The following is a 12,130-nucleotide window of genomic DNA, read 5'->3' on the forward strand; positions in this document are numbered from 1 at the left end:
CTTGATTATTGATCTACGTTTTTGATGTACTTTATTTTTCAGCTTGCCAGGCTCAGGGGATGTTCCTCAAAGAAATAAAGGTAAGACTTAAAAGTGTGCGAATTGGCTAAAAAAAAAAAAGTAAAGAATATTGAAGGTGTAGAAGACAAAGTCAGTCCACATACTGTATTTTACCACACAAAACACAACTGTAAACTCATATAACAACTTAGTGGATTGACTTTAGGGGGTTTTGGTGCTTTGCAGCTGCTGGGCCAAGAGAAAATGACCTTTCTAAAAACAGCCCCTTAGAAATATTTGGTTTGAAAGCAGTAAACTGCTCAAAGCTTTTATAGATGTCTGTGACGTTCAGGAGCTCCTTTTTTAGTAGAGTTGTCCTCTGCTGAACACTGGGCTCTCCTTACAGATGAAAACAAAGCAGATGGGGTGCGGCGGGATCGGGGCCCCTCTCGGGGTCGCGGTGGGGCCTCGGGCTCTGGAGCAGGCAGGGGGCGTGGAGACGCAGCCAGCCGAGACCGAAGGAAGGAGACAGACAGGTTAGCTGCTCTCTGGCACCCCTACCGCTCAGAAGTGTAGAGAAACTACCTCTTTCTGGAAGGATATATTTAGTAATAACTTTTAAAAATGTCATAGTAGGGTGATGGTTGGACAGTCTCTGTGCTAGTTTAGCCTGTAGAGCACTGTGTCCATTTGCATCTTTCCTGAAATGCTGCTTTATTCATTTTTTGAATAAGCTAAATGATATTTCAGCCACTCTCTCTAAAAGTCATTCACTTGATTTGGTATAACCTGCAGAAAGAGTCACTGAAAAAATCCCTAAAGGTCCTGATATACTTCTAGTAAAATCAATGAATGTTCTGGCGCAATGTCATTAAACCCAAATCAGGCCAAAAGCATGTTTGCTTTAGTTGTAAACAGCTTGACTGAAAGTTTGCACCACTAGTAAAAGCCTTCAAAATACTATTAGTCAGTGGTTATTGTGGCGGCTCAACATAGGAAAAATCTCTTTGTCTCATTTCTAGTCCAAATATCAGAAAATACACGTGAAAATATTGTTGTTTTTTTAATCTTTCCAAATAATTAAGTCAAAATTAAGAGTTTGTCTTTAAAACAAACACAAATATCTGCCAGGAGGGTAAGCTAAATAATGTTGTTTTTGCTTTGAAATGTGTATATTTGGACTATTAACAAAACAAAATTTTGAAGTAAGACAATTCTTTTTGCATAAATCTTAAAAATTCTGTATAAATATAGTAATTAAATACAATTCTGCAGCTCCTTGTCAACTATAAATCAGATTCAACGTTGCATATCTTGCAGTGTGACTATTGTGGATGTGCACATTGTGATATTGATGCTGGAACGAAATATTGTGCAGCACTAGTGGTGATGATGCTATAGGTAGGTGTGTGACTCTGACCAAAGATTATAGAATACACAAGACGTGTCACTCGGATAGTTTTGAATGGGGAAAAGTGTAACGGTCAATTTGCCAGCTCTAGTGAAGGAAACCCTTGTCTTTTAATAAAGCAGCCAATAATCGATCGGTATAGTCCGATGTCTCTATGTGTTTTTACATGTCTGGCAATGGCAAGCGCAGTAGAATCACAGCAAATAGTATATCTACATAAAGCTTTAAATCTCTATTTTTAAACAAACCAGCTAAAACAAATGTTCTCTGGTTTTGTAATCTGTATAAAATCACATTTCACTTTGGACTTTATTTTAAAAGAATTCTTGCCTCCAGTATTCAAAGGAAAATTACATGTCAGCAAACACTTGAACTCCAAAAAATTGTAAACAAAGGTGTCGCTGTCATTGTGAGAAGATTTGCTGTCAGGAATAAGTTGAAAATTACATTAGTAAACAAGCGCGATTAGACGCGGCATATTTCATAGGATGAAATTGCGTAACATGCAAGTTATTGATTTTTATAGTTACATGTATAGTTGTAGTTACAGTTACATACATATATATATATATATATATATATATATATATATATATATATATATATATATATATATATATATATAAATTGCGTAACATGCAAGTTATTGATTTTTAGTGTTACATGTACAGTTGTAGTGACAGTTACATACATACACACACATATATATATATATATATATATATATATATATATATATATATATATATATATATATATATATATATATATATATAGTTTGACTGTCAGGATGACGTTTAATAGTGATTTAAGGTACTGATGCTAAATTTTATCGATAAATAATAAAATGAAATTAGTTGCACTTGCATGCACAAGAGGCTTTCCAAAGATAGCCACCGAGTGAAATTACTTACCGTAAACGGACTTTGCACTGGTCTGTTCTGTGAGGTGAAAATTTCCTTTTCTTTTTTTCTGTATATTCTCAAAAATTTTAGACATATTTCAAACTTCTTTTTACCCCTTTGCAAAGAACGAAAAATAATATTGATGAGTTTATCAGGGCCTTAACACACAAGACGGTCACTTTGTCTGGAACAAACACAATGGAGTTATAGAAACAAAAGCTATGTTTCCATCCACCTATTTTATGCACATTTTGGAATATAGCATAACAAATGCTTAATGGAAATGGCAAGATGAGCATACTTTTTAACTTTTCATACGTGCGCATAACTGGGTAGGATAACATTTTTATTTGATAAGAAAAATGCACAACCTACAATTGAAACACATTTACAGAATAAATTCCAACATGCTCATCTTAAAGGTCATGTGTTTTAGTTTTAACAGATTATGTGATAACAAAAATAGGCCCATTGAGACAGAATGGTGGTTTAAGGGATAGTTCACCCATAACTGGATATTTACTCATCATCAAACGGGCCTAAAGCTTTAAGAGTTTCTGTATTCTGTTGAGCAGTAAAGAAGATCTTTTGAAGAAAGCTGAAAAACGTTGACTTCCATAATAGGAAATCAAATACAATGGAAGCCAATGGCATTTATTTATTATTATTGTTATTTGCAACATTCTTCGAAATATCTTCTTTTGTGTTGAACAACATACAGAAACTCAAACAGGTTGGGAATAAGTGAAGGATGATTAAATGATGACAGAACTTTCTGCTTTGGGCAAACCATCCATGCTTTATGCCAACATGGACAGATATACAGTAATCTAACCTTGTAAAATCAAAAGCATAAATAACTTTTTCAAATCATGCATGAAGATTTCACATTTGCTATTAATCATAAATGATATCAGGACTTAACCACAGAAAATAATTGAGTTCCTAAATAATGGACAATCCAGCAGACTGACCATATTGCCAACATCTGAAATATTGAATTGGTCATTCTAAAATCCCATCATCAAAGTGATTCAGTATTATTACCACCAGAACTGTCTTGAGCGTCTGCACTGCCAAAGAGCGGTCTCTCACCTCCTAAAGCCACCGCACATTCATTGCATTTCAGCTATATCTTCAGAGGCGCAGGTCATTTATTATAGAAGAAAAAGGCCCACCGTGGCTTCTCCTACTGCAGCAAATTCCATTTTTCTTTTTAATATTTGGCACCAGTTTATCAGAAAGTGACAATTATGTTTTCTTTGACTGAAATAATATGGAAACGATGCTTTTTTTGCAAAATCTTTAATGCGATATTGCGGTTTTGTACATAAATCCAATTTGCACATTTGGAAGGAAACACAGCTATTTAAACATTATTTCAACTCCAGTTTCTTGCGTGTTTGAATATTTGCAACTCTCTAGGCAAGATGCATTTGGCCTCAGGAACAAAAACAGTAGTGTATTGCTCCAGAGCAGAGGCTTCGATCCTATTTCAACAAGAAAACCATTTTACCACATGGAGTGTAATATTGAAACATGGACCTCTTGTCCCACTGGGATCTAAGTCCCCTGCTCCGGAGTGTTTTTCTGAATGAGTGTAGAAGTTCTTGTGAGACTCTGTTGTGGGTTCCTTGTAGAAAGGACGCAAGAAGAGAGCGAGATCTCAGACCAGCACCAGAGCCAAAGAAATTTGAGGAGTCTCCCAGTCCTGTGAGTGACAGCTAACACTCTCTCTGGGTGTGATCCCATGATCCCCTGCTCCCTGTGCTTTTACCTTCTGGCTTTCTTTGTTGAAGAAATCCTTTAATGAAGGCCTTTTCTAGATGCTTTACTCACTGTAATGGAAATTACTATGTTGATCGTAGACTGTAATTGAGGGCTACATTTGGAAGATACATGACTTGAAAAATGTAAATATTTGTTTGAGTCTAGACATGTAAATTGGATGCAAGCACTGAAGTATTGCCATAGGACTGAACATCAGTTGCATTTAGCATTGAGAATACTGATGTAACCCTCTTCAGTACATGATTGTATTTTTTAATACATTTAAGCACTTTTAAATAACAAGTCTGTTGAACAAAGTCAGTGTAAGTGTTTTGCAATATGTAATACAAATTAAAGAACAACAATCACTGCCATTTAGACCAGGGGTTCTCAAAGTGGGGGTCGGGACCCCTCGAGGGGTCGCGAGACAATGAAGGGGGGTCGCATGGTGATTTAAAAAAGTCTATTTATTATTATTAAATCATATAGGAATGACCATATTTTATCCATGACCTACAGAAGAGAAAAAATATAGTCGTTTATAATTACTGTATAGTTACTATAGTAGCTTATAGTTACTAGTTCTATTTGATTGCGACCCCAGTGGTAATTACATTATATTAAAGACACAGCAATAGCGTCAGATGCAGCAGATTGATTTTTATAACACCAGGTTAAAGTTTCTGGCCCATTTACAGCACTGACATTAAACGAAGAATACACCCGGGTGTATTGGTGTGTGTGTGACATTGCATGTATTCATAACCAGGATATTGGGGGTCGCGAGTCACTGGCATCGTCATATTAGGGGTCGCAGGCTGAAGAGTTTGGGAACCCCTGATTTAGACAATAAAACCACAAAATAAAGAACACACACACAAATTTTAACCCCAAAGTTATATTACAAAGACATTTTTTCTACCCTATTACAAGCTAATGTGAGGAGATGTTCCTTAAAGGGCCATGACACCCCCCACTTTCGGTTCAGGTCCACTTCAGATTTTTTTCAAAAGATGGATCATAGTGGGCGTAGAGCTCCGCGATCAAAGGGCAGAAGTGGGCGTGGTCAGCAGAGCAGGGGAGAAGGAGGGGAGTGAACAACTGTTGTCAGTCGGTTCACAAAATGAGACACAAACCATGCGGAGACACATGATTTTATAGTTTACAAAGTTAAAATGCAAAAAAAATAAACAGTAATTTAATGCCCTGTTAAATTTGTAATTTCATATACACATAACCACAATTTATATCATTATAAAGATAGTAGTGTTCATATAAACACTAAATGGAGACTTTTCCCTCAATCCCCGGTTCTGAATCATAGGTCTGAATGCAGACTCAGTGCAGCAGGCCTCTGCCCTTTCTATTTTTACTATTAGCCCTTTTTCACTATTAGTTGGTAATCTGGAGGATTTGGGCGAACACAGCAGCACGGCGATGTGTATAAATGTGAACGAACTCCTGATAAAACACAACATCCGCCATTCTCCAAGTCTCGTACTGCTCTCCCGACTAAAATGCTTGCAGCACACACACACAATTTTGCTGTATCGGCCCTGACAGGAGCGCGGGGACAAACATCCAACAAACCCCATGGATCATGGAAACAAACACATACAAACCTTATGAACGACTAAATACTGCGTGCCGTGGGTCCGCGGACGCGTCTCAACCAGTCATCAACATAGGATTTCACAGCTGAGCTTGGCACTGGCAGCCAAGTCTGCTTTGTCTTCTGAAAACACATGCTCTAATGAATATTTAGCGCTACGTCGCCGATTTTGATCCCGCCCCAAAAATAGCTTTTAAGCCTGAAGCTAAAATTATCCAGTTTTTTTCATGATCAAAGCTGACAGGTGCTAACATTGTCTTAACTGATGCTCAACACACACAAATCTGTTAAAATCTCAAAAAAAGTACTCGAGGGTTTCGTGAACCTTTAAACATTCATTTAAGAGCACTTTATTGTGGGTGCTGATGTAAGAGAGAAAGGTAAGTCATTCCAATGTAAAGGAGCCTCTCCATTTAGTTCTATGAAGCATTTGGGGAGCTCATCAGCTGACCTTTTATAACATTTTGGCTCATGCTTCTCAGTCAGTTCCACCAAATACAGTCATACTTTGCAATGATTTATGAACAAAAAAATCTTTAAAATTGCAGAACAGGAGGGTGATATGGTCTCTGTTGCATACCTGTTGAAAGCTGCTGTTTGAATGAGCTGTTAAAGGGATAGTTCACCCAAAACTGAATATTTACTCATTATCAAATAGTTCCAAACTAGAGATCTGCGCGGGACTAAATTTTGAATCCCGCTCCGGCCCGCACCCGCCAGGTTTTAGCCCGAACCCGACCGCTCCCGCTTATATTAAGAATTTGTTGTCCCGCTGCCCGACCCGCCCCATTTTCTGCCCGCCGCGCCCGATCCCGCTAAACAAAACCGAAAATCCCCTAGCTATACAGTCCAGACAGCCAAGCTGTCTGTATAAACACACACACACACAGCCCCAAGCACACACACACACAGACAAATCTCTCTCTCTCTCTCTCTCTCTCTCTCTCTCTCATACGCGCACGTGCGCGCACTAACACACACACAAGCACCAAGCAGACACACAGGCGTTTGCTGTTATATCAACTCAAAGGCTTGTAATACCATGTATCAAGTACCAATGTAATACCAAAAGGTTTTATATAAAGGTATATAAATACTGAGTCGCGCCAGCTCCGGGCCGCAGCACACATTACTCTCGGGCCGATTCCGACGCGGATGCGGCAGCGTCGGCTCGCTTACGGCCGCCGCATCTGGCCCGATTGATTCGTGCCAGAATCGGGCAGTGAGTCCACAAGCATCCGGAGTCCGGCAGCCGGAGCCGGGCTGAGTGGTAAGTCTCTGGCAGGCTAGAATCTAGCCGGAACTGGCCCAAGTGTATTTTGCTATCTCTCTCTCTTTCATACTGGTGAACACTAAGTACCATGTGCATTTTTTTTTTTCCTGAGGGAGGAAAAACAAATACTACACTGTAAGACCCAAAAAGTTAAAGTAACTCAAACCATTTGAGGAAGCTGATTGCTATAAACCATTTGAGTAAAAAAAAACAACAACTAATGTATATAAGTACTGTGAACTTACTCCATAAGTTGAAGTAATGAAGTATTTAATTAACTCATTACCTTAAACACTGAGTTCAAAACTTTTTTTCAAATGAGTAGAATCCACTTTCAGTCAATTTTGAGTTAACTACACTCATTTCATAAAGTTGAGTGTTGGGTTTTACAGTGAATGGAGGTTAATGCTGTTTTATTTTTATTTTTTAATTGTTTTTTTTTTTTTTGCAACATTCTTCTGATGTTTCTCTATGTTTAACAGAAGAAAGAAACTAAAAGAGTTTAGAACAAGTCAAGAGTGAGTAAATGTTGACGGAATTTTCAGTTTTGGGTAAACAATCCCTTTAAGTAATGATTTATATCCCCATATATAGGATTACAATAATCTAACTTTGTAAAAAGTCATGAAAAAGCATGAATAACTTTTTTCCAAATCATGCATTAAGCTTTCATCTTTGCTTTAATTATAAATGACAACAGGACTTAACCACAGAAAATAATTGAGTTCTTATTCTTTTTTTTAGCTATTACTAGCTACTGTATCTATACACCTCTGTTGTCTGCAGAGTGAAAATGTTTGAAAAATTTACCCAAGAGTCAACATATACAGAGAAAACAAAATGGGGCTAATAATAGACACTTGTGGACCCCTGCAAAGCAAAGAGACAGGATTTGCATATGCTTTTCGTTCAGTTATTTAATTTTTCAGTTATTTCAGTTCGTTTAAATAAGTGGAGACGCTGCATTTTTAACCCTCTTGCGCACCATACAAGCAAACCGGAACCTCTGATGGGTCTCTGACCGTTTTCAATAAATTCCAGAAACCTGCTGCAGTTTAGCTGGTTTATTTGACTGTAGCATCGTCCAACGACATCTAAATCAAGGGAAAACAATGTCACAAAATGTAAAATGGAAGTACAGATTGCTCAAGCAAACATATTTTTCCATTACAGTACAAAACAGGCATTGGAAATGTCTCATTGCAGCAGATCTTTGTTTGTGTGTGTGTGACATTGTGTGTAAGAGGCAGTATTACAGCTGTTTGGACTCCTTACCGCAATTTTATAAACTCGTCACAGAAAATAGCATTTCATACATACATTCATCATGCTGCCAGCATTATCTTAAATATTTTGCAAGTTCTGTTGTTAAATACACTTTTATATATATATATATATATATATATATATATATATATATATATATATATATATATATATATATATATATATATATATATATATTTATATATATTTATATTTATTTATTTATTCATTTATTATTATTATTATTATAAAGGGTAATAATATGAACACTAAGAAAGCCAGGGCAATTTATGTTTTCTTTTTGGCCTGACTAAATGATCCAAGAGAACTAAATGACAAGTGTGAACACTTTTAAAAAGTTTCAATGTGGACAAAAAATATTGGAAATGTGAATACAGAGTTAAAACAAACCTCATTTTCAAATATATCTGGATTAATCCCTATGTAAAATTTTCTTAATTTGCATTTTTTTGAGTCGTCTCTGTAATTGTTGGGAATTTCCTGTGGTTTTTCTTGCTTAAGCATTAACATTCCAAATTTCATGAATCTCCTGTAATACACTGTAAAACCCCAAAAGTTAAGGTAAATGATTGCAACAAACCATATAAGTTCAAAACTAATCCTAATGTGTACTGTGAACTTAATTTATTTGAGTACAAGAAGCAATTTGAGCACAGTAAAACCAAATAAGTGAAGAGAAATCAAACCAACTAAGTACTGTAAATCCCAATGTCACCGACTCGGCCCCAGTCATTCCCCTCGCTGGCCAGCAGAGGTCATCATCACCGGACTTCTAGCATTACGTCATCCACTTACACTGATAGCATGCACACCTGCAGCTCATCCAGTTGATGACACATTCACACATATAAGCAGCACTCTCACATTCACTCATTGCGAAGTCTTGTTCTGCCCCGGCTAACACTACTGAGCGTTTCTCATCCTTGCCTGCATCCCCGTTGTTACCTTGCTTCGATTATCGACCTTGTCCAGTCTGCCGCCTGCCTTGTACCTTTGCCTGAACCCCGACTCTGATCCTCACTGCCTGCCTTTGAACTCTAGCCTGCTTACCGACTCTGATCCTAGCCACCTGCCTCTGACCCATGCCTGCATATTCATCCAGTGTTTACCTGCCGCCAGCCCAACGACGATATACTACTGCGTTTGATGTGAGTTACTGCAAATACTGCAAATGGATCCCTCTGTGTCAGCCACTTCGTTACACCCAAAAAGTTAAGGCAACTCAAATCATTTGAGGATTGCTCTAAACTATTTAAGTTAAAGAACTAACTTTGAACTTTGAACTTTGAACTCAGAATTTTTTCAAAAGATGCACGATTAATGGGCGTGGAGCTCCGCGAGCATAGGGCGGGAGTGGGCGTGGCCAGCAGGGGAGAAGGGGAGCGAACAACTGTTGTTGACAGTTAGCTCACAAAATGAGACACAAACCCTGAGGAGACGCATGAGTTTATAGTTTACAACGTTAAAATGCAAAGAAATAAACAGTAATTTAATGCCCTGCTACATTTGTTAGTTGTAATTTCATATACACATAACCACAATTTATAAAGATAAGTGTGTTCATGTAAACACTATAAATGAGGATTCTCCCTCGATCCCCGGGTCTATTATAGATCTGAATGCAGACTCAGTGCAGCAGGTCTCCTGACCTGTCTATTTTAACCATTAGTCCTGCTGGTAATATAGAGGATTTAGGCAAACACAGCAGCACGGCGATGTGTCTGAATGTGAACGAACTCCTGATAAAAGTCAACGTCCGCCATTCTCTAATTCGCGTGCTGCTCTCCTGACAAAAATGCTTGCAGCACACACACACAGCTTTGCTGTATGATCGGCCCTGACAAGATCGCGGGGATAAAACATGCAACAAACCCCGTGGATCATGGAAACAAACACATACGAGCCTTCATGAACGGCTACTGCTTCCCGTTGGTCTGTGTCTCACAGCTTACTTGAAACTGGCAGGTCTGCCTTCGGAATGCACGTGCTCTCATGAATAATTAAGCAGCCGGCTCTTCTCATAGGATAAGAAAACTCCGCTATGAATAATAATGAGAAACCGACGCGTCATCATTGCACTTGCAGTCCTGCGCTACGTCGCCAATTTTAATCCGCCCCAAAAATCATGTTAAACCCGGAAGCTGAAATTAGCTGACAAAAGCTCAAAATTATCCAGTTTTCCCCACAATTAAAGCTGACAGGTGCTAACATTGTCTTAACTGATGCTCAACACACACAAATCTGTTAAAATAAAAAAAAAGTTCTCCAGTGTGTCCTGAACCTTTAAGTTGTATTTATTTAACTCATTATATTCAACACTGAGTTCAAAACTCTTTTTTTTTTAAATGAGTAGAATTAAATTTCAGAGAATTTTGAGTTAACTACACTCATTTTATTTGATAAAGCTGACTGTTGGGTTTTACAGTGTATGCATTTTACACTTTCCTGTACACATTTTTACATTTTGTGAATATGTTGGTGTGGCATTTATAATTGAATGAAGTCTGGAGTTATCTCAGTAATTGTTGGGAGTTTCCTGTGATGTTTATTGCATCACTTGTAGCAGCTTATGAATAAAAGGATGTAATCAGGTTCCTCTCTGCTCTGTGTTCACAATGTGCTCCATCTGGGCTTTCACCATGATAGACCTTTCTAAATAAACACACAGAGCTGGAACTACATTTGGAAGGGGCTTTCACGCTAAGCCAAATGAACCAACTTAATGGACCAGATGGAGCAGACCTTAAAATAAGCCAGGTGTTCAGGAGCCATTTTTCAAAGCAGTTCAGTCAAACAATGTCTCTGAAGTAGTGTTCCTTCCTTGAGAACACTGAATGAACAGGGTTAGAGGTTAAAGGTTTGGACTATTCAGCTGTACTGTAATTTATTTGTTTAATTATTGGACTGATATTTACAATTTAAATGTGTCTATTTTATTTTAAGTTACGCAGTGCTAGTTTCTCAATGAGGGCTTGTTTTCTTCTAAAATGTTTGAGGCACCACAAGACAGTAAAACACTTTGCATCAATACGAATATACATTAGCATTCACAATTACATGTATTTCAGATTTGGTTGTAAGTAGTTTCAAAGTACATGGTATTAAATTACTTTTCCACTAAAAAAGTAAGGGATTACTTTTAAGGATTTTTTTAGGTAACTTAATTAGTTACTTATTGTAATAGCTTTAAATGCTGCAAATATTTCTTACTGTTCCATATTAATCAATTCAGAGAAGCAGAGTTACTGTACTTTTTGCTATGCAAGCAAACTTTTTAAAAACAAATGTTTTTTTTTTTACTTATTTATTGTTTATTTTTTAAAGAATACATTGCATAAAGTACAATACAGTGTACAGTTTTTTTAATCTATAATAATTTACCACTTTTATCAAGAGTATAAATACTGTATAATTGATTTTTCAAGAGGATTGAACATAATTTAATAAACAATCAATTGAGTAGCAAATGAATAATATATGGTGTAAAACATTGTGTTATAACTTCAACATGCTTCATATTTTTTGATACATATGAAATCAATTTCTACAGTTTTCATCTAGTAATTCAATTACGCTTCAGACAAAGTAACTACAAAAGTAATTTAAACAAAATTGTATTTTCATGTAATATGCATTTCATGCTTCCTTGTACATTTTTATTCTACAAGACATTTAGTGAATTCTCAGAAAGTAGCAAGACTTACATCTTACACTTGCATCAGACCATTTGGAAGAAAAGAGCAATACAGATAAAAAGCAGGCAAAAAGATTAATTCACAAGTTCGATTGATTTTTATTTTTTATTATTATTATTATTATTTTGAAGAAGAAGAAGAAGACTCCCTGACAAAAGTGTTGTCTTGGATCCCAGT

The 12,130-nt window shown here is 36.9% G+C and overlaps 1 protein-coding gene across 3 annotated transcripts in view; it reads left to right on the forward strand.

The window, feature by feature from the left end:
- Window positions 1–12,130, forward strand: part of eif4ba (eukaryotic translation initiation factor 4Ba) — a 52,566-nt gene that overhangs the window by 37,870 nt on the left and 2,566 nt on the right. The window contains 3 exon segments of one of the 3 annotated variants that reach the window (NM_001099237.3): window positions 43–80; window positions 407–536; window positions 3,957–4,029. In NM_001099237.3, coding sequence (NP_001092707.3) covers window positions 43–80; window positions 407–536; window positions 3,957–4,029 — 241 coding nt within the window. 3 annotated transcript variants of the gene reach the window in all.

Source organism: Danio rerio, chromosome 23 (genome assembly GCF_052040795.2).
Source record: "Danio rerio strain M-AB ecotype USA chromosome 23, GRCz13ab, whole genome shotgun sequence".
Classification (NCBI taxonomy): domain Eukaryota; kingdom Metazoa; phylum Chordata; class Actinopteri; order Cypriniformes; family Danionidae; genus Danio; species Danio rerio.